Genomic DNA, 22,065 nt, shown 5'->3' on the forward strand with positions numbered 1-22,065 from the left:
AGTTATCGGGGAAATCTCCTAGGTGAACGTTTGGTGGCTTCAGCCTGCATTTGGGTGGAATGACAGTTGCAGATGTCTCCCATGAGTGCTCTGTGGGCACCACCCCTGCACCCCGGCTGGAGAGTGAATCCAAGAGCTTACAAATCAGGGTGTCCTTAATGCCACATTAAAGTAGAAGTCTGCCCAGAGCCATTCGTGGTCCTCTCTTGTTGGAGGCAGCAAACGCTCTTACAACTGCGGTTGGGAACACTGTGTGCCATACTTTACATAGATGTCTTCTCCTGAGAGCCCTTATGAAGTGACATATTTATCCCCATTTCTCAGATGTGCAATTCGAGGCATGGGGAGGGATGTAACCTGCACAGGCAGATAGGGGAGCCGTGGCCCTCGTTCATCATCAGTGTCGGTGTCCATGTCGGTGGGCTGTCGCGTGTCCGGCACACACCCGGGCAGGCAGGTTTGTGGTGTCCCTCTTGCTCTCTGATCGCAGACCTGCCATGTCTGTTCTCAGGCTTCCCCAGAGGGAGCGTTTCCCCACCCAGGCTCGAGTGACCTTGAAAGTCTCGTTAACTTCAACACGTAGATAAGGAAACCATAAACTCAGCCCCATTCACTTGGTGGCGGTTAGGCCAGGTTCTTGGAGCAAGTGAAAATGAAGCCCTTGAAAACCCAGTGCTCTGACCCGCCTTCCCAGCCTGGCCCCACTCACCTGGCAGTGGCCCCGGCACTTTCGGGGCCACTGAGAAGTTCCACATCAGTTACACCCCTGGCTGACCCCCGCCTTTGTTCCTTCACTGCCTTTCAGAAATCAGAACCAGTAAGCGAAAGTTTGAAACATGGGACTGCTCATAAAAATCCCTTTTACTCAATAATCACATCATCTCACTGCTTTTTTTTTTCATTTGAACCACTTTCACTACCAAACTTCCCCCTGGGCTGCCGTCTCTTGCTGCTGATGGATACCCACATGAGCTTTCTTCAGCTGAAGCTCTTGTCCTGTGTTTCCATGGAGCCGTCCCTCACACTCCCTGACCGGTTAGGGCAGTGGCTGCCCTTCCACACGTTTGCATCCTCCGAATACCCTGCACAGGGGCCCACTCACTCCCCAGTGCCTGCGTGTGATAGACGTGATGAACGTCTTGTATACCACATCAGGGTCTGCTTTGTGCTGTGATGAATTCCTAAAGGTTATGAGGAAATGGAATTTTGGTGAAGTGGACAATTTAAAATAGGAGCAGGAGGGCTGAGTTTGGCAAAGCACCGTTTCATCGTATGATTAATACCCCTTAGTTCATCCAGCATCGGGCTGGGTTCTGTAAACCGTGTTGCTTTTAACCTGTTGGTGGGTTTCTTTCTTGTGAATGAGATAGCCTGGTTGGACAAGGCGGGAGGTGCATGCCTGGGTAATGCTGTTGTTTTGGGTCCTGATGTATCACACAACTGTGCCTCTGTCTGGGAGAACAAGTTTGGCAAAGGCAGGGGCCACATCTTCTCTGCACATACCCTGGACACCTAATAAACAGACGTGTGTATCTGGGAGTGAGTCACCAGGCTCCAGAAACACCCAGGGTCCCAAGTGACTCTGTCTGTCCCAGCTTGACCAGCGCCTGGAACCATCTGGGGTGACAAGGAGACTCACTCACATGTGATCGGGTCAGAAACAGCCTAGATGGGGCCCCGCCTCTGCTTCTCCTAGGAGCAGCCTGCTTTTGGGATGTTTTTGGTCTCACTGCTTCTGGAGTTCTCCAGGGGTCCACACATGTCCCGTAATTGCTGTGGTAGCCTGGGGAGCTTCCCACCTTCCCTCACATCTGAGCTTGCCCCTCCACCACCTTGCTCCTTGTGGGCCACCTCTCTCTTGCTAATCTCTCTTTTTTTTTGGACTGAGATTTTATTCCTTTCTTATTTTTTGTATTCTTTCAGCCCTTGCTGGAAATCAGCTCGGGCAGAGCGACTGTGCTCAGCGCTGGCTAATGGCTTGGAGCTGCGCCAAGCTGCCCGATGCGTTGGCTTTCACTTGTGGGTGGTCGTTGACGACTGTGACGCCTTCTCTCTGTGACTCCCCAGGGTCCCCTCTTCCTGCAGGCTCGGCTCTTCGCACTTGGCTGGCCTGCCTTGTTGTTGCCAATGGCAGATTTTACCGCGCAGCCCAGACCCCGTCTGGTTGCCTCAATGGATCTGAGACTTTCTCGGTACCAGAGCCCGCTTGCTGCATGTTATTTTGTGCTGTTTCCTTCTGGACACTGTCCCGGGATGGGCAGGGGCTCCCAAGTCTGGAGACGCAGGGTGGCTTGGGAGAATCCTTCGGTTAGAAATCTTTGTGCGTTGGGGGAATGATAATGTGTGCTGATAATACGTGTGTTCTAACATTTCTTCAGTCTCTCCATCCACAGAAGAAAGATGGGGTTGAATTTCCAGTGTCATCTCTTAGCAGCTGTGCAACCTCGAATGAGGAGCTAAGCTTGAGTTTCTTCCTGAGCTTCAATTTCTTCATCTGTAAAATGGGGATAAGATTATCTCCGTTCGGGGTTGACATAAAGATGTAGTGGGAAATTTCCGTACACGTCACCCCTGCACCAACTCAGCAAGTGGAAACTTGCTAATGGTAAAGTTATCAGGTTTCATTTGCAACCAAGTAGCAACGATGCCCTTTCCTGAGCCTCTGAGCAGGTAATCTAAAGACTCTGGAACTGAGGCCTGGAGCTTGCCCTTCCTTTTAGTATATTCTCCAGCTTCCTCTTAAGGAGCGTCAGCTCGCTTTTGCATTTTCTTAAGGATCCTGTTGTGGCAAATGGGGGAAAGATACGTTAATTTCCTTGGCTGTCCAGGTGCATTGCAGGGACGATTCAACTCAGGTAGCCCCATCTCCTGCCCAGGGATGGCTCCTTGGTGTCTGTTGTTTTTCTTTATTCGTGATGCCTCTTCTGAGATGCCTTCCCCACTCAACAGAAAGGGAAACAGAGGAAGAGGAGGAGGAGGCTGAGCCCGGTGCCCGGCCAATGACCACACAGGCTTTTATCCTTTTTTTTTTTTTTTCCCTCATTGAAGTACAGTCAATTTACAATGTTGTGTTATTTCTGGTGTACGGCATAGTGATTGTTACATATGTATGTATATATCCCTTTTCATATTCTTTTTCATTATAGGCCGTTACAAAGGTATTGAATATATAGTTCCCTGTGCTTTACAGAAGGACCTTGTTGTTTATCTATTTTCTATGTAGTAGTTAGTATCTTCAGATCCCAGACTCCCACTTATATCCCTCCACCCCCTCTTTTCCGCCCCCTGTAACCGTAAGTTTGTTTTCTGTGTCTGTGAGTCTGTTTCTGTCTTATAAATAAGTTCATTTTTGTCATTTTTTAGATTCCACATGTAAGTGATCTCATATGGCATTTTTCTTTCTCTGTCTGGCTTACTTCACTTAGAATGATGATCTCCAGTTCCATCCATTTTGCTGCAGATGGCATTGTTTTATTCCTTTTTTATGGCTGAGTAGTATGTGTGTGTATACCACAACTTCTTTATCCATTCATCTGTTGGTGGACATTTAGGCTGCTTCCATGTCTTGGCTGTTGTGAATATGCACAGGCTTTTAGGCCCTGTCAGCTCCCTGGGAGCAGCATGAGCCAGGCAAGCTCAGGCCCCTGGCATGCCTCAGCCATCAAGCTCTCGGCAGGATGGAGACGTCCCCGCAACTGCCACTCCCGCAGGGAGCCTGTGCATCCTGTCCATCTTGCTGCTCTTCTGAGCACAGCCGCCTGCTGTAACAGAAGCCTGGATGCTGGGGTGTGGCCAGCGTTCATGGGAGCCAGGTCTAGCCAGCCCCACAAGTGCTCTCAGGTAGGATCTATAGCTGACCTCTGATCTGTGCTGAGTGGGCACCGTCAGCTGACACATCAGTAACCCATGCGGAGAGCCAGTCTCATAGCCAGACTTGCTCCTGAGCACCGCTCATCTACTGACCCCCAACAGAGGCCCAGGGAGCACCCACGTGCAGTGAAAAATGCCTTTGTCTCCATTTGCCATTGTACGGCTCCCTTCCCCATCCCTGTGCGCTTCACAATTAGCATTTCCAGTGCTTCCAAGTGAGTACAGGACAGATGTTTGCACAGGTGCTGTGCTCGTCACTAAGTAAACAGAGTGGAGTTTGCATGTTTCTCTGTGTGTGTGTGTGTGTGTATGTGTGTGTGAAGCATAGGCCTTGGCGATGTGTGTCGTCTCTACAAATGTTTTCTTCAAGCAGCCAGTGCACTTTGCACATGGTGGGTGCTCAATAAATACTTTGTGATGAGTGATCTGTGGGAGTAAAAGCCTTTTGTTTCATAATAAACCCAGGGGCAATTTGCAAATGTTAACCACTATATATAAAAATAGATTTAAAAAACCAAGTGTTTTCTGTATAGCACAGGGAACTATATTCAACATCTTGTAATAATCTTTAATGAAAAAGAATATGAAAATGAATATATGTACATGTATATGTATGACTTGGACATTAAGCTATATACCAGAAATTGACACATTGTAACTGATTATGCTTCAATAAAAAAAATAAAAATAAAAAATAAACTCAGGGGCCCAGGAGCAGGAAGTACAATTCCAAGTCAAGCTTTGAAACCCACAGACTAAAGAAGGTGGAAATCATGTACAGCCTCACCAAGAAATCCCCTGCAGGCATCTGGCAAACCCCTTCTCTCTCTGCCTCGGCAAAGGGTAGGTGGTGGTGCGGTGTGTAGCCCCAGCAAGACACAGTTCTTCCCCTGCAGTGTGGTGAGGACGATCAAACAAATGACCCGGGGGGACTTCTGGCGAGTTAACAGCTCTGTAAATGGGAGCTCACTAGGGCTCCCTCAGGAAGAGGACCTTGCTTTCTGGCCTGTGCAGACTGTCCGTAAATGGGGTTGCGATGTTCAGCAAGATGGCCCACCTCGTCTGCTTATTTCCAATTGGCACACGTGGTCCAGTTGCTCTGTCTTTAGAACCCAGCGGCTCAAGTCCAGTCTCCTTAACGTAGCTTACAGCCTGCCCACTGCTCCTGCCTCGTGGAAGAGTCAGGCTGCCTGGGCTGGAACCCCAGCCTGGCCACTTTTTTGCTCTGTGACCTTGGGCAAGTCACTTAGCCTCTCTGGGTCTTACTTTCCCCTTCTGGAAACTGGAGACAGTGATGGTCTCTGGTTCATGGAGCTTTTTTATATTTAGAAGAATTAACAGCTGTAAAGCATTGAGTGTGAGGTGTTGTTCTTGTTCCCACACCTCAGCCTTATCTCTGGCCCTTTAGGCTTCAGAATTACTGCACCTTCTGCAGTTTCCCAAACGTGGCCTGCACTTGCTTCTCTGGGCTTTATACGTGACCTTCTGTTTCTGGAACGTACCCCTTACCCCATCCCCATCCCCTGGTTTGAGCTCCTTTTCATCCTTCATCTTTTAAAAGCTGGTGTGGACGTCACCCCTGAATCCCTCCCTGCCTCTTCCCCCAGCCCCCAGGGACAGCAGCTGTCACATCCTTTGCTGGGTTGTTGTAACTAACAAATGCCTTTAATCACATCCCTTCTTCCGCCTTCCGATGGTGAGCCATGTGAGGGCAAAGTTCATGGTTTTACTTTTCCAAACCGAACGGCTAGCCCAATGCCTGGCACACAGTAGGTGCTGAATAAATGCCTCCTCAAATGAAACCATATTTGTTTGCATCCAGAAGGTCAGCCTTGTAAAAACTTTCCCCTCGCTTTTTCTCCTCCAGATAACCAAATGGTTTGTTAAGACTAGGGACTTGCTCTCAGGGTCAATGTTGCAACCTCAGGGGCCGAGTTCCCTGGGTGGCCAGTTTGGGGGCGAGCCCCCAGGGCAGCAGTCACTACCCGAGGTCACCAACGGATGTTTATTTTCCTGTGGTTTCTGATCTTCACCCTCCTGCCTTCCCATACCTCTCCAAACATCTCCTCTGTTTAGAGCTGCTGTTCTCAGCTTTCTCACCAGTTCGAGGCCCTTCCATGGCTGGCCTTGTGTATCTGCAGAGAATCCCTTGGGATTTGACTGCTTACTTAGGTCCCTGGCAGCTAGTTTCACCCTGGCCACTTCCAAACCAGAGCTCCTCCTTCTAGAACAGTGCTTGACCCAGTACCGGCCTGGGTGAGCCTTTCATCTTTCTTTTCCTCCTCTGGCTTAAGCCCTTGGCAGGACAGGTTTCGGGCTCGAAGCCAGCGATTCAACGGGGAGGGCTGCGTGCCAGCCCTGGCCTTTCTGGAGGTCGGTCTATTTGCCCGGGGCTCTGCCTGGGTTTACGGCCTTTCCTAACGGGCGTCGATGACGCGGGTCTACCTCCCACACCATCTTGCAACCAGTCATCAGCAGCGAAGCCCTGAGCAGAAGGAAATGTGTGCTTTGCTTTCTTTCGGTGTAGTGTCTTCTGCCCGATTTTTATCCAGGGGCCTTTAAAGAGCCAGCTGGCTCAGAAGCGGGGCCGGCGACACCGCGCCTGGAACACTCAGCAGCCTTGCTCTGGTTTATTTTCCTCTCCTCTTCAAGCTTTTTCCCATGGAGCGGGGCTCTCAGCGACAACTGGCAAACGGTTGGGCGACTGCTCGTTGTCATTCTGGTGGGCACCGGTGTCCGGAGGGCTCTGAGTGCTTTGTGGGTATTCGCATTTGCTTCTGAGATGCCCAGAGCACACTTGGCACCGGTCCCGGTAAATGGATGAAGAAACTGAGGCCCTGGGGATTAAGATCGTGAACCAAGGGCAGGGGAGGGGCACAGCTGGGAGTGAACTTGACTGTCCGGAGCTACGTTTTGTCTGAAGAGGATTGCTCTGTGTGTGTGTGTGTGTGTGTGTGTATACATGAGATTGTGTACGTGTGAGAGAATGAGAGTGAAAAGGAGTGAAGATGGACTGGGGGCAGGATCCCCAGGGTAAACCTCCTGGAGAACAGTCACTTCCTTTCTGATCAGAGCCTTTTATCCAAAGCAACTTCTGCCCAGGCCCCAGAGGAAGGCCTGGCCCTGGTGGTTTGCCCAGCCCCAGGGCTCGCTGGATGAGGGGGCAGGTCACAGAAGCCCTCCTCTCCTGCCAGTTCTTTCCCTCTCCTCCCCAGCGCAGCTTTATAGCCGGCATATGGAAACTGTTTCCATTTACCCAGCGCCACCAGGATGCTGCTGCCCGCTGTGCTCCAGCGAACGGAAACCTTGGATTCCCCGCAGGGCCGTTTCAGAGGCTGCATGCAAAGCAGCCAGCTGTTTTGCAGGGAGCGTCTGGGCCCTGTTACATCAGCGTGGAAGAAGCGTTACCATCTGTGCAAGCAGGTCATCCCGGTTTGTCTGGCTGTCCTCTGCGTGCAGAACTTCTCTCCTCCTTGCAGGCAGAGCTTTTTGTTCTTGTTTTGTCTTCGGACGCCTGTCAGTTCAGCAGTTTCTTTCAGTTCCTTCTCCTCCTTCTGAGAGTGGTTTGATGCTCACCTCCCTGGGCTGGCTGCCAGGACGCAAGGAGGGTAGTTAAAGAGTGGGTGTTGCATGGGTCTTTAGTGGCTAAGGTCGGCAGGCCTGAGAAGGCTGCAGACTGGTTTCACAGGAGAGCTCTCTGCCCGGGGCACCAGAAGTGCAGAACAAAGTGTTTCCCTTCAGGGGACTTTCCCCAGAGGCGCAGAATGGGATCTTCCAGGTTGCCAAGAATGTTCCTGGTCAGCTTCCTCTGGCCCTTTTAAAACCTCCTGCGAGCCAAGAGGCTGGATTGCTGTGGGAACCAGGAAGGCTGCTGCTCCCACCCTCCTGGGCGGCTGTGTATCTTTTTTACCGCTCCTTCCCTGTTTCCGGGCCAGCTGCCTCCCAGGAAAGGCGGAAATGCAGAGGCGAGGGCCAGCCATCATCTTCCTGGAGGAGGCAGTGGAGGGCTGGCTCCCCGACAGCCCCGTGGTGACGTCATCCCATCTCCATCTGGGCGCTTGCGGTATGCCTTGACCTTGGCTCTCCAGCTTGGCTAGAAGCAGCTGCCCTGCTCTGGGCAAGTATGGTGCCAAAGTTGGTGCTAAAGTTGGAGGTCAAATATGTTGATTCTTATGCGGTCTGTAATAATCACCAGTGTGAGGCCAGGTGCCCAGTCACAGGAAGGGGGACACCCAGGGTGCTGTGTGAGAGCCCTCCCCATTGCCTGGTTGTCCAGGATTCCCTGTGCAGCGGGTGCCCCGAAAGATGCAAACATCAGTCATTTACTTGGAGACCTGGGGGCCACTGTTCCTCCCAGGAAGTGCAGGTTTGGCCCAGCTGGCTAGGAGCAGGCCAGGGCAGGGCCCCAGGTGACCGGGGAAGGTGGATGCTAAGAGCCACTGGGGTCTGAGGCTCCCCAGGCATGACCTGAAGCAGAGCCAGCGGGCATGGTGCGTGGGCCTCAGTGGTGACATGAGCACAGACCGTCCCCTGGGACCTCACTCCCAGTGGTGACTAGTCAGGGGACCCGGGAGTTCCTGCACAGCCTCACTTCCTGCTTTGAGAGAGTTCGTTCTGGGGAAGTCCCTTTGGGTCAGTGCTCCAGCAAGCAGGGCCTTGTGCCTCCAGACACCACCCCATCTGAACTACAGGCCTATAGTCTGTCTCACCTCTGACCGGCTCCCTTGTCCCCACCTGCCCCAGCCACCGCCAACCTTCGTCTTTTACCCTAATCCTTTCCCTTTGGGAGGCTGCCAAGCCTTTGAGCATCCTTATACTTGACAATAAAGCACTTGGGAGTTGGAGCGTTTCCATCAACTCTTTGGCCACTTCTCCAACCCAGGAAGTGGGAAGTAGGGAACAGGGGCAGGGAATAGGAATCAGGCCCATGTGGAGCCCCAGCCCCACCTCTTTGTGTCTTGGCTGCAGGGCCATGGTCCCTGCCTTCCATTCGTGCCTTTCCCACAATCCCTAAATGTGCTGCCCTGCTAGGAAGTTGGGGAGGGAGGGAAATCTTGGAAATCACTTGTGGCTTCCTTGAAAAGCCCCGCAGCATCCTTGTCACCGAGGGCCTTTCAGCCCTGTCCCCGAGTCACAGCCACAAACAAGCTATCAGACTTTGCCTTTGGGACCTGGAAAGCAAGCCAAGTTCTGTGTTCTGAGCAAGTGTTTAAGGTTGACTGGTCAGATGTGCCGAACAAAGTCCTCCCTGGAGGGGCGAATTCTCCATTCTTTCCCCTCAGCTCTTTAAGCCCTGTTCCCCCTTTTCTTTTTCAAGGTTCTGCCCCGAATTACTCTTACACAAAATAGACCCTCTTCAGCAAACCCATATTATAAGAATGATCTTTGGAAAGCAGGAGGTCACGTCACACCTTTTCTTAGCACCCGCGGGCACCCCCCGCTGGGCCCCGAATGGAGTCTGCCCTCCCCGGGGGTGTGCTTCTGGAATCTTCAGGCGGCTTCCCTTGGGGTATGTTTGTTAAGCTCTTGTGCATCGTGCCCATCGGTGTTCTGGGCTGTGGGGACAACCAGGGACCAAGACGAAAGTCCCTGACCTCACAGAGCTGACATCCAGGTGGGGAAACTGGCACTAGACAGGCCCACAGGTAAACCAGTGCCCTGCCAGGCGGTGATACAACCCCAGGGGAGGCACAGAGCCGTGTGAGGGAGACAGGGGGTGGGGGTGTGACAGGGAAGCCAAAGGCAGCCTCTGAGAAGATGACCTTTGGGTGGACCCCCAACAGATGTGAGGGGGCCAGCCATTCAAAGATCCGGGGAAGGACAGAGGCCCTTGGTGGAATGTTCCAGGCCTGTCCCGGGATGACAAGGGGGCCAGTGTGGCTGGAGCAAGGGGCGAGTGTGGAGAGATGACAGCAGAGAGGTCTCAGACTGGGTTTCGTAGGACCTTTTCATCCCGAGGAGGACTAAAGAGCGTTCTCAGGAGCCAGAGGCCATGGCATATTTGGGGCAGAGGACAGACACCACCTAGCTTAGGGTTTTTTTTTCCCCCTAAGAATTATTGTTATACTAAGCTGAAAGTTTACTTAAAACACACACATAACACAGGATTTCTCTGTCTGGCATGGAGGATAGACCACAGAGGGGCAGGACAGCGGGTAGGGAGCCACATCAGTGGAAGGGACTGTGCCGTCTAGTGGAGAGGTGGCTCAGCCGTGGCCGTGGCCGAGCAGGTGAGGGTGAGATCTTACGGTCCACACGCAGCCAGTATCTAGGGGGTCGTTCAGCGTAATTAATGCAGGTGGACTTGTGGGGCTGGGCCTCCTGCCTCCCTGAGGACCCTCCTGCCCAGGATCCTCTGACGGTCTGGCTGTTCATTCAGCACTCGTAGGTCAAGGAAAATATTCTCCTGGCCACCCTCCCCGTCAAGCCCTTCTGCCTGTCCACCAATCACTTGGGCCCCTCATGGCACATCCCAAGAGCTCCGACCACTGGGAGTGGGAATCTGTGCAAGGTCTGGACACTGATTCTCTTTGATTTGTCTCACAGCTACGTGCCAGTGGTTACTGGGTGCAGACAGAGGGTGGTGGAGCCACCGTCCACGTTACTCTAGTGAGAGATGAGTGACCAGCGTTTGTGGTGGGGAAAACTCCAGACGGAGAGCCCGGAGGCTGGGGTGCTACACCTGGCTGGCTGACTGATCCGCTTGGGTACACAGGCACACATCCCCACCCTGGCCTTGGTTTCCCGTCTCTAAGAGAAGAGCATTAAATTAAGTGGTGTCTACGACCCATTCCAGACGTGACACTCATTGTTTCTAAGACGAACAGCAAAAAGAGCCCTCCAGAACCCACACAGGGAAGCCCAACTGCCTCGCAGGCAAAACCCATCGTGTGAGTGTGAGTGAGGCGGAGGTAGCAAGGACTGGCTCGTAGTGCGGGACCCTGCAGTCCCACCCCACCTCACCCCTGTCACAGCAGTGGGTGATGTAAGTGGTGGGGGCAGAAGGGGGGAGATGAGGAGGGCCACGCGCCTTCTCCCCGCCAGGGTGGGCTGAGAGAGCTCCGAGGCGGGATGTAGAAGCTGGGTCCATTTGCTAAGGACCCCTCTCTCCCGCCACGTGAGAGGAAGGGCTGGGAGGACTCACACAGGGGGTCTCTAAGGCAGGGGCTCACACAGATGTTTATGTCTTGCGGGGGCTGGGAAGGCGGCGCTAATGCCCGCCGCCATCTGTGCCAGCCTGTCGCCACGCACCCTGCACCGGCACTGTGCCTCATTCCACCTGGGGCTGCCAGGTCCTGGGCGCCGGCATTCGCCGCCGTGTGAAGGTCGTGGAGGACAGGGCGCATGCGCGGGAGATCCCCCCCCCCCCCCCAGCTGCCTGCCTGTATTTTCTCCTACTTGGGAGTCACGTTTCGGCTCACGCTTCCCTGGGCCACGTGAGCAGGTCAAGGAGAGTGGTTTGACCTTCTCCTGTCTCCGCCTGGGGCTTAGTTCTTTCAGAAATGGGCGCTAGGATCAGATTTGGGAAAGGTTGGCAGTGGGTGGAGGAGGACCCGACTTAACAAATGCCGGCGGCAGCCAGATGTCCTGCATCCTAAATGTTAGTCCATTTTAGGATGGAACCACTGCTATATTTTTAACCCTTTCGGAACTACCTTGTCCCCCTTCTAATTCTTGATAGGCATGCAGGTCACCAATTAGGATCTCACTAGTCTGGTTTGGAGCAACAGTTTCACAAGTGTGTATGCATGTCAACACCCATCAGCTTGACTACTTTAAACATGTGCAGTTTATTGTGTGTCAAATAGACCTCAATAAAAGTACTTTTGAAAACGGGTAGAGAAGAGCTTTGAAGATGTGCAGACCCGTCTGCCCTTGCTTAGCAGTTCAAGGTCAGAAGGACCAGATGTGACCCAATCACCCTGTGAATCCTGCCAGTTTCCTTCCGTTTCCCCTTTGGTTGTGAGCTTTACACATCTGGTCCCTGCCACCTTTGCATAACTCATTATCCACACATTTGATTCTTTATCTCCTATAGGTGGGGCATTCAGAGTGTAGATTATGGGAACCAGATTCTTATCCCAGATTCTCTTCTTCCCAGTACATTAACAAGCCGTGAGTCATTTCTCGGTGCCATTGCTTACCGTGAATCAGTGGAGACACTTAAGTGTTGTGACAGACCCAACTCAAACAAGCTTAAGTAACAAAGGATCTTTGTGGCTCAGATTTTGGAAATGCCACGAGGTAGATTTCAGGCACAGCTTGATCCAGGAGTGTAACTCAGGCGGGCTTTCCCCATGTGTTGGCAGAGGCAGCCGCCAGCAGCAACAGGGAAAGAACCCCTCCTTTCTCACTGGTCCAGGGATTGTTCCCAGTTCAGTCCTAACTGGCCACAGTCCTCAGCACCGCTGCCTGAACCAGTGCCTGTCCAGGGAGCGGATGAGGGAGTCTCACTGCACTAGATCACCTGCTCAGGAGCCAGGGATGGAGTCGAACAGAGCCAAACACTCTGGGCAGAAAGCAGGGCTAGGATGTTCTTCAAAGGCAGGGGGGCTGTGTTACTGGAAGAAGAGGGCATGTATGTCAGCGAGGAAAACCCACAGATGACCCAGCACCAGGGAACAAATCCAATTATTTTTATTTTTTGACAAGGTAGACTATTCACATGCTTCCAAAGTCGAAAGTAACCAAAAAGATCACTCCCTTTGAGGGACTTCCACTGTTTTCTCCCCACATCCCTTGTAGGTAACCAATTTCATTCAGTTCTAATTTATTCTTCCCGTTTTTTTTGTTAAATAGATATCTGTATGTTTTCTTATTTCTTCCCCTTTTTTACACGAAAGGTAGCATACTGTTTTTTTTGTACTTGCTTTTTTTAATTAATAAGAGAAAGGAAAACATTTTGAACTAGCCATCCTAATTCTTACTGTCATTAGTACATAGGATTGAGTGTTGACTTGGAGGTAATAGGATGTATATGTGAGCAGACGTGGCGACTACCAGCCTTGTGTTCCGGTGAACAGTGTTTTTATTCTCTTAAGCCTGATTTTAAGTGAATCTCCTCTTGCAATGCAGATGGAGGCAAATATGCCATCCCTGACTCCCAGGTCCCCAGTCTGAGCTCAGGGGGCGAGAGTCCCCCCTCCAGTCCCACCGGCCATAACTGGGAGATGAATTATCAAGAGGCAGCAATCTACCTCCAGGTGAGTAGCTCCCGGCCAGGACCTGGCCTTTCTTGGCACCTGTTGGTGGAGGAGGGTGGTCGGGGCTCTATTGGATGCCCGGAAATTCAGTTCTGGCTTTCATGGTTATTATTACTTTATGCTTTTTAAAAAATAAAAATGATACTTTCAAATAAAAATAATAGATGCTTATTACAATAAGTTTAGGTACAAAAGGGATATGAAAAAAAAACACCTGACAGCAGTCACTGTCAACCGTATTTGAGAATATATGTAGGTTTCATATGTTTTCTACAAGAATTTAAAAGTCCAGTGGGATCTACATTTGTACAGTCTGCTTCGTATTTGTTTTTCATAGCATGTAGCATCAGCTTTTTTCTCACATTATTATAAATTTTAAAGACTTTATATCTGGTAAATGCATCCTAATTTACTGTACTATCCTGATAAGGTTGGAGATCTTCTCTTTTTATATTCCCCTTATTTATTATGTATTTCCCTATTATAAATCTTAATCTGAGGACAATCTCTGTCTACAGATATTTCTCTCCTTGATATCTAGGATTATTTTATTAGGAAAGATCCAAGAAGTGGAATTACTGGGTAGAAGGAATCCACATTGTTAGGGCCCCTGGTGTGTAGTATCGAATAGTTTCCGAAGAGGGTATTGCCTGTTAACTGCCTGGCAGTTTTTACCTTAATCTTGCCATTTTTGTCATTATAAGATTTCAGCTTCTGCTGTGCATTGAGTAAGGAAAAATAGAATTTTACTTAAATGCATTTGAATGGTCATTTTCCCCTAATTATTTTTTTCTTTGAAGCAGCTCTCCCTTGTACGTATTTGCTTTCCTATTTTTCAAGAAGACTTAGTTAAATTCAGATACTTACTTGGTAATTGCTTAGGTGTCTGTAAGTATCTCACATTTTATGCAGCGTCACAGATAGCTGTACTCCTCAAGAAATGTGTTTTGCTTCAGGTTGAGGCAATAGAGATGTTTTGGGGAAATGTTAGCCAGCTCGGACATGCCTGTTGCGATGGCAGGGTCACCCAGGATAATCCTATGCACTGTCATCTTCTCCAGGTGCTTTAGCACCTTGAGTAGGTGCTAAATAAGAGGAGGGGGGGGAATTAGAATAGCTTGACAATTCCTTCTTTCCTTAAGCAGGTGAGAGCGTTAGTAATAAACATGGCCGTCATCACAAAGTCTACAAATCATAAATGCTGGAGACGGTGTGGAGAAAAGGGAACCCTCCTACACTGTTGGTGGGGATGTAAATTGGTGCAACCACTATGGAAAATAGTAGAGAGTTTCCTTAAAAAACTAAACATAGAGCTACTATGTGACCCAGCAATCCCACTCCTGGGCATATATCTGGAAAAGATGAAAATTCTTAATTTGAAAAGATACGTGCACCCCAGCGTTCATAGCAGCACTATTTATAGTAGCCAAGACATGGACACAACCCAAGTGCCCATCAACAGATAATTGGCTTGAGGTGATGTGGTGTGTGTACATATATGTATGTATGTGTATATATATATGTGTGTGTGTATACACACACACACATACACACACACAAAGGAATATTACTCAGCTGTAAAAAAGAATGAAATATTGCATTTGTGGCAACATGGATGGACCTAGAGATATACTAAGTGAAGTAAGTCAGACAAAGACAAATATCATATGGTATCACTTATACATGGAATCTGCAGAATAATACAAATGAATCCATATACAAAGAAAAAAATCTAACTTTAAGCGGACACTTGCTGATCTTTCTAACAACCCTCCCAGACAGTTTGATCACCTCCCAATTCTTACGCCTGAGGTTCCAAAGCCATCCAGCTAGTAAATTGCCAAGCTTGGATTTAAACCATATCCATCCAGCCTCCAACTGATGTTCTTTCTTCTACATGTGGTTCCCTCATTTCTGTACCTGATCCCACGTAGTCACCTGAAAATGGGTCATGTCTTGGTGGGAAAAGAGGTTAGTTACGGAACAGAAGGTGTCATATGATCATTTTTATATACAGTTATATATAATTGTATGTAATGTATGTCTGTGTGTTTCTGTATGTATGCTCACTCATTTACATCTGGAAAGTTATTTACCTAAATATTAAAGATGATTATATTTGGCCGATGGAACTTTTAACTACCTTATAGTTCTGTGTATAATTTGAATTCTTTTACCAAAGATGCATCCATTAAAAAAAAAATAGAAGCAAAACTTGGATCCCTGTGGACCACAGCTCGTGGCTGTTTCTGGAGGATGGGTTTAGTTGGTGTCCAGTAATCCTTCTCATGCTTGCAGGGGCGCTGCAGCGTGGCCCCTGCACCAGGCCGTTGGTGTGCTGGGGTAACTGGCCCCTCACTGCTTTGAGGCTGTCTGGTGCCCATGGTTTCCTCTCTTTCCAAATTTCACCTGTTAACTAACTCACCCTCACTCAGGAGCCATGTGCTCAGCGGTCCTGTCGCCTCCCAGACAGTCCCAGTTTTCTGTGTGGACTTCTGTCCCCGGGAGCAGAGAGCAGAGGCCTGGAAGTCACGTACAACTGGCCTGCCTTCTCGTTCTTCCTAATCTAGTCCATGATCAGCAGCTGGGAAACAAGGCCAGTGCTCTCCCTAGGATCTGGGTCAGAATCCAGTGACACCGGTAATATCTCACTCCGTCCTTGCTGGGGGATGCCTCGTCCCCCATCTCCTCTGTGGCCATTCCAAGTCCCTGAGGTCAACTCTGAGGCCCCCACGTCAGTGGTTTCCTCTGGCCAGACCTTCATTCCTGGCTACTTGTTGGAAGAAGTTACTCCAGAGTTGCACTTTTCAATCATCCAAACAGGAAGCTTCCCAGGCCACCACATGTGTCCCCCGTGGCCATGGTGGTGGTGGTGACAACCACAGCCCGGCACAGATCACAAGGCTGTGAGTCAGGCTTGTCCAGCTTGCCCTCCGTTTGGCTGCCAGGATGTTTGTTCCCTTTGTTGGGGGTGTCCTGTTGAGTCTGTGGTTCATCGTTTCTTTCTGATAATGAGGGTACTGATGTATCCAGCTTCAGGGAAGTGACTTGTTTGACGTCCCCCTGCAAACCACAGCCAAGTCACAGTGCCCCGCCTCCAGCTACTAGACGGTCCCGGGGGTGGGCAGGGGCCTGGAGTATGATCTCCTGCAGGAGTGCTTCATTCTACCAGACATCTATTAAACACCTACTGTGTGCACCAGGCACCGTACCAGTTGAGGGGTCGACAGTATCTCTTGCCTTCCCACCTTGGGTTGGCACCGGAGCCCACCGGCCAGAGACACTCCGCCCCATTAGCCTGGGTTTGCAAACTCTGCAGGACTCACCGGCGTGTGCTAGTTTTGCCTTCCCCGGAATCAGGGTTGGTGAGGATGGCTGAGTGTGGCCTCGTCCCAGAAGAGTCGAATAGCTGGAATAGTTGAAGTTCTGACTGCATTCCAGGACAGCCGGATTGCTTTCAGAAGGGCTCTGGGTGTCCCTTCTGGAGTCTGTATTCTGAGTGTTTGTGCTGGGAGTGAATGAGGCAGGCTGTCCCAACTCAGCATCATGGACATTTGGGGCCCGGGCAGTTGTTTGTTGTCAGGGGCTGCCCCGTGCATTTTAGGAGGTTTTGAAACATCCCTGGAATTTACCCACTAGATGCCAGCAGCGACCCCCTCCCCTGCCGGGTGTGACAACCAAACATGTCTCCTCCAGGATGGGAGGGAGTGGGGGCAGGGCAGGGGAGACGCACTGAAGCAAGGTGACTCATGTGAAGCTTTGGCCAAGTGAGTACTCGCTGTGTGTTGGCTGCTGGATGGGGTACCAATGTGACAAAGCTGATGAGGTGGGATCCCCGTGCCCTCCAATCCCAGGGAGACAGTGAAGACCCCCCCACCTCCTCAAGAAGGCTGATCTGACAGGGACCTTAGGGTTGTATTCCCAAGTGGGCCGTTCCTGGGATCTGCCATGTGTTTTCTCCATCATCAGCCGGAGGCTGAGAATAGAGCAGGGGGCTGGAGTCAGGCCACCTGGCTCTGAGCTCAGGCGCTACTGTAGCTCCCGGTGCCTCGAGCTTTGCATCGCTGTCAAATTGGGTAATAGATGCCCCGGTGTAGCAGGGACGTTGTCGAGAGTAAAAGGAGTGTTGAGGGCACTGATCTGTAGGGCACACGGCAGGGCTCAGCCGCTGTCTTGTTACTCTTGGGGTGAAGGCATCAAGGGCAAGGCCTGGCATTTTGCAGGGGTTCTGAAACTAGGTGGAAATAGAGTAAATTAACAAAGCGGGATGGGGAAACTGAGTTAAGCAGGAGTATAATAAAGATGCCCTCAGGCTTCTTTTTCTCTCAAAGTTACTAGAATGTAAAGTAGTACCAAGAGGTGACACCCATGGAGAGCCGTCCGAAGTGTCTTGCAGGAGCCCTGCGAGTGAGTGCAAGTGTCATCCCGTCGATGGTGTGATGGTGATGGCGCATGCTCCGTGTTTCCCAGGGAGGAGAGGGGAGCCAGCTCCCAGCTCTTGTTCCTTTGCCCCAGACCCCGAGCGCTTACCTCCCACAGGCATGCCTGAGGGTGAGGATGTGACCTCAGAGGGGACCAGATGTGCCTGCATCTCTTCAATCTCTTGGACTTTTTATTCTTTGATTCCTCCAAGTAGTTTTGGGAAGAAGCAAGTCACCGAAGCCCCGTCTGCTGGCAAGGGTGAGACTTGACCGGGGTGCGGTTCTGTGAGGATGACGTGTCCGATTTTCCGTCATGTCCCTTCTCCTGCCGGAGTCTTCTCTCATCTGCCAGGAGCCCTCGTCCTCTCCCCGCCCACGGCGCATCCCCGGCGCCCTGTCGTCTCGAGGCTCGCTCGCCCACACGGCTCTTGCTCTTGCAGGAAGGTGAGAATAATGACAAGTTCTTCACCCACCCCAAGGATGCCAAAGCGCTGGCGGCCTACCTCTTTGCACACAACCACCTCTTCTACCTGATGGAGCTGTCTGCGGCCCTGCTCCTGCTGCTGCTCTCCCTGTGCGAGGCCCCCGCCGTCCCCGCGCTCCGGCTGGGCATCTACGTGAGTGTCCGGCTGGCTGGGTGCCACGGCTCTCGGGGGGCAAAGTAACTCACACCTGAAGGGGAACCGGAAGGGTCTGGAAGGGCAGACCCCAAACAGATTTCAGACAGGGAGGCCCCTGGAGCAGCTGTTTAAAAGTCTTGCCTGGGGTCCCCGCCCGAGTGAAGGCACCTTCCCCAGTCCCTCTGTTGTAAATTCCAGGGAGGGGCGCCGTCTGATTGCCTCACTCAGGACCAGCAGCCACATCTTGGCTCCTGGTGGGCAGCACATCTGATTAGCAGTCCTGCTCACCATCTCCAGCCTCAGAGGAAAAGGCAGTGGGGTGTACTTGCCACCAGGGGAGGAGAGGGACCAATGATGCCACGCCTCCTTCACACCCGCTGGTTGCAGGTCCATGCAACCCTGGAGCTGTTCGCCCTGATGGTGGTCGTGTTTGAACTCTGCATGAAGTTGCGGTGGCTGGGCCTTCACACCTTCATCCGGCACAAACGGACCATGGTCAAGGTGACGTGTCCATCTCCTTACAGCATTTCTCCCATTTCATCTTCAAGCCTGTACCTTCAGTTCATTTCCAAGTCCCCCATGGGCCCAGTCCTGTGCTCAGAAGTGTGACTTTGGGTCCCTGTCCTCACCCTGCCTCCAGCCTTGCCACGACCTTGCTCCAGGTGTCACAGTGATGCTAACGGTAGCAAATGTGATTCGGTCTTGAATGCACACCAAGCACTGGCACGATGACCTTTGCGGGAAATGTATTGTTAGTCCTAGTTTATATCCAGCTGGTTGGAAGGTGATGGATCCAAATCCCAGAGAGGTGGGACTCAAAGTCAGGTCAGCGTGGCCTCCACACCTACGCTGCTCAGTACCGTGTTGGACACCTTCTCTCTGTGCAGCAGAAAGAGGCATAGGTAGAGACGTGTCAGGGTGGCTCTTGGCAACATAAAAAGTCTGCACGCTGGTCCAGGAGAAGGTGTCCAAGGAATTGGAGATCAGGATGTGCTGCAGACCTCAGGGGCCCTCACGGCAGCAGAGGGTGGGTGGATGTGGCTGGGGGAGTGGCAGTTTTGCTCGGTGAATACCATCTGTGAGCTGCTGGGAGCATTGCCCTGGGGCTCATTCTCCTGGGACCACACATCTGTGCCAGCAGCCGGAGGCCTTCTCCCTGGGGGCCTGCTTTGATGTTGGGGGAAGTAAGAGAGAGAGCCTGATGGAGGGCGGGGCCTCTCTGGTCTCCAGGCCGAGTGGGCAGTGTCCAGCCAACCCTCTGTTCAGGATGTGCGGCACAGGGCTGGGTGGGAGGAGCTGACGGTGTGCCGTGCCTGTCCGCCCCCAGACCTCCGTGCTGGTGGTGCAGTTCATCGAGGCCATCGTGGTGTTGGTACGGCAGACGTCCCACGTGCGGGTGACCCGGGCGCTGCGCTGCATCTTCCTGGTGGACTGTCGGTACTGCGGTGGCGTCCGGCGGTAAGGCCTGGGGGAGGAGCTGCCCCGACAGTCGCTATCGTGACCTCTGGGCCAGTGGAGCAGGAGCCAGTGAGTCACGGAGCAATAAGATCACGCCTGCACTTAGCGGCATAGAAGCGCGCTCACTTCCCTCTGCCTGTTGACCCGCACAGAGAGGAAGGTGCTGTTCCCGGGGCGGTTCAGTTCTCCTGACTACCTGTGCTTCTCCGGGGCTGGTCCTCACTCTGGGCGCAGTATCTGCTGCAGCTTAAAGCAGACAACTCTGCCAAGTCCACGCGACACAGTGGGCTGTCCCAACACGTCCCGGAGACTTGAGGGGCTGAACTCAAACCAGACCGTTAGCCTAGAGGCAAACTGAGTTTTGAGAATCCATCTGGAAAACTCCTTGGCTAGGGTACTGTTGATGAGAGTGGGCTAGTGATTCACTCTTTGTGCCTGTCCTCGAAGCCACAAACAAGGGTCCTAGGACTGGGTGGCTCTGAAATGTCTTCCCGCATCCCACATCCTGTGCAGGCTGACCTTGGCGCCAGAGGCCATGCCCTTGGCCTTCTCCTGCTTGTCTCCATCTCCCGCAGGGCACTGGCCTGCTAGGGCTCTGTAAGGAGCTGCGCCTGCCCTGGGTCTTCTCCATTACCCAGGGAGTGGAAGTCCTAGGGAGTCGCTCACGGTGTCACAAGCCAGGTGGCGATGGGATTTAGTGTCCTGGGAATCAGGAGCTCCAGGCCCCCATCTCAACAAACACGTATCCCACTGAGGAGTTCCAGACAGCAGCCCCCGGCCCCAGCCTGCCCCAGGCCGCGCCTCACCCCTTCTGGGCCCCATCTTTCTTTCTCCCCAGCAACCTGCGCCAGATCTTCCAGTCCCTGCCACCCTTCATGGACATCCTCCTCCTGCTGCTCTTCTTCATGATCATTTTCGCCATCCTCGGTGAGTTTCCCCTGCACGTCCCCCGGGACCCAGGCACTCCCCAAAAGCAAGCTCACAGTTGAAGAAAAATGCGCTATGGCAGTTTTTGAAATTCAGAAAGGTTTTTGAAATGATGGAAACACCCGTGGATTCCAACTTAAAGAAATGCAATAAAGGAAACAAAACAGAAGCTGCCTTGGTAACCTTTCATGGTCTCAATTCCCCTCTGCTCCCAGGGATACCCCTGTCCTTTATCGTGTTGATGCACGTGGGGGTAGGTCATTCATTTTCACTAGAATATCGTGATCCGGCCTGTGAGTATAGCACATTTGTTTCTCCGTGCCTCTGTTGGGGGGCACTTTTCACTATCACAGATCATGCTGCAGCGAACAGTCTCATATGTTTCCTGACACACAGGCGGGAGAGTTTCTTTGCAGCATGTGCCTTGGACATTAGAGTCTGCACACTTCGGCTCCAGTAGATGTAAAAGCAAGTTGTAAAGGGCCTCTCGAACTCTGAGGAGGCCTTGCCACTTCAGATAAGATCAAGTACTGATGCGACACCCACATCCAGACACAGGGCTTAGGCTGCACAGATCTTAAAACATGGCTAGGGAGCCTGGGTGCGGTCCCTTCTCTAGGACTCGGATGGCTGAACAGCGGAACCAGAGAACCCAGACTCCGAGGCCCACACCGGTGCTGAGACCCTTAGCCCTCGTGACAACCATGTCCTGAGCCATTGGCTCCCACTTACTCCCCCCCAACTCTCGATAGAATTTCCTTTGTGTTCCAACGGGGCTGACTTCCCCTGGGGGCAGCGTTTCTCCTTTTCCAACTCAGGATTTCAGGGACTCAGGGGGACAGCCCTGAGAGGGAGGGAATTAATGGTCTTCCCACCCTGGTCCCTCCCCTTGGCTGCAGGGGAACAACGGAGTCCCTTTGGAGCTGTTACTTGGCTGTCATGTTCTCAAAACCAAAGATTGCAAACCGGCAGCCTGGGTTCCAAATCCAGCCTGTGGATGAGTTTTGTTTGGTCTTTTTGTAAATTTCTTTTTGTAAAAAGAAATTGACATATAATTGACATATAACAATGTATTAGTTTTAGGTCTGCGCTATAGTGATTTGATATGTGTATATTGCAAAATGATCACTATAATCAGGTTAGTTAGCATCCATCACTGTAGGTAGTCTTTTTTCCTTCTGATGAGAACTTTTAAGATCTACTCTCTTAACAGCTTTTAAATATACAATACAGTATCGTTAACTATAGTCACCATGCTGTAGATCCAGCCTTTTTTTTTTTTTTCAAATGGCGGTACTGGGGATTGAACCCAGGACCTTGTGCATGCTATGCACGTGCTCTACCACTGAGCTATACTCCCCCCCCAACACCCAGCCATTTTTTTAAATGATAGACATGATGGTACTCGATCACACTCCCACATGGCAGCAGTTACCTGGTGCGCAGTAGCCCCTGCTCCTGTACACAGAGCGTGCAGTCTGCTCTGCCACAGTCCCCACCACTCCGTGTGCTCTCCCTGGGCCCACCACACTCATTCATGTTCATTTGTCCCATCCCTTTGACATC

At 51.7% G+C, this 22,065-nt stretch overlaps 1 protein-coding gene across 1 annotated transcript in view; it reads left to right on the forward strand.

The window, feature by feature from the left end:
• TPCN1 (two pore segment channel 1) overlaps window positions 1–22,065 on the forward strand; it is a 56,362-nt gene that overhangs the window by 13,273 nt on the left and 21,024 nt on the right. The window contains exons 3-7 of the mRNA XM_006204778.4: window positions 12,946–13,073; window positions 17,935–18,111; window positions 18,502–18,615; window positions 19,442–19,572; window positions 20,411–20,499. Of these exons, the coding sequence (XP_006204840.1) occupies window positions 12,946–13,073; window positions 17,935–18,111; window positions 18,502–18,615; window positions 19,442–19,572; window positions 20,411–20,499 (639 nt within the window). The remainder of the gene's footprint in view (window positions 1–12,945; window positions 13,074–17,934; window positions 18,112–18,501; window positions 18,616–19,441; window positions 19,573–20,410; window positions 20,500–22,065) is intronic.

This window comes from Vicugna pacos, chromosome 32 (assembly GCF_048564905.1).
Source record: "Vicugna pacos chromosome 32, VicPac4, whole genome shotgun sequence".
Classification (NCBI taxonomy): domain Eukaryota; kingdom Metazoa; phylum Chordata; class Mammalia; order Artiodactyla; family Camelidae; genus Vicugna; species Vicugna pacos.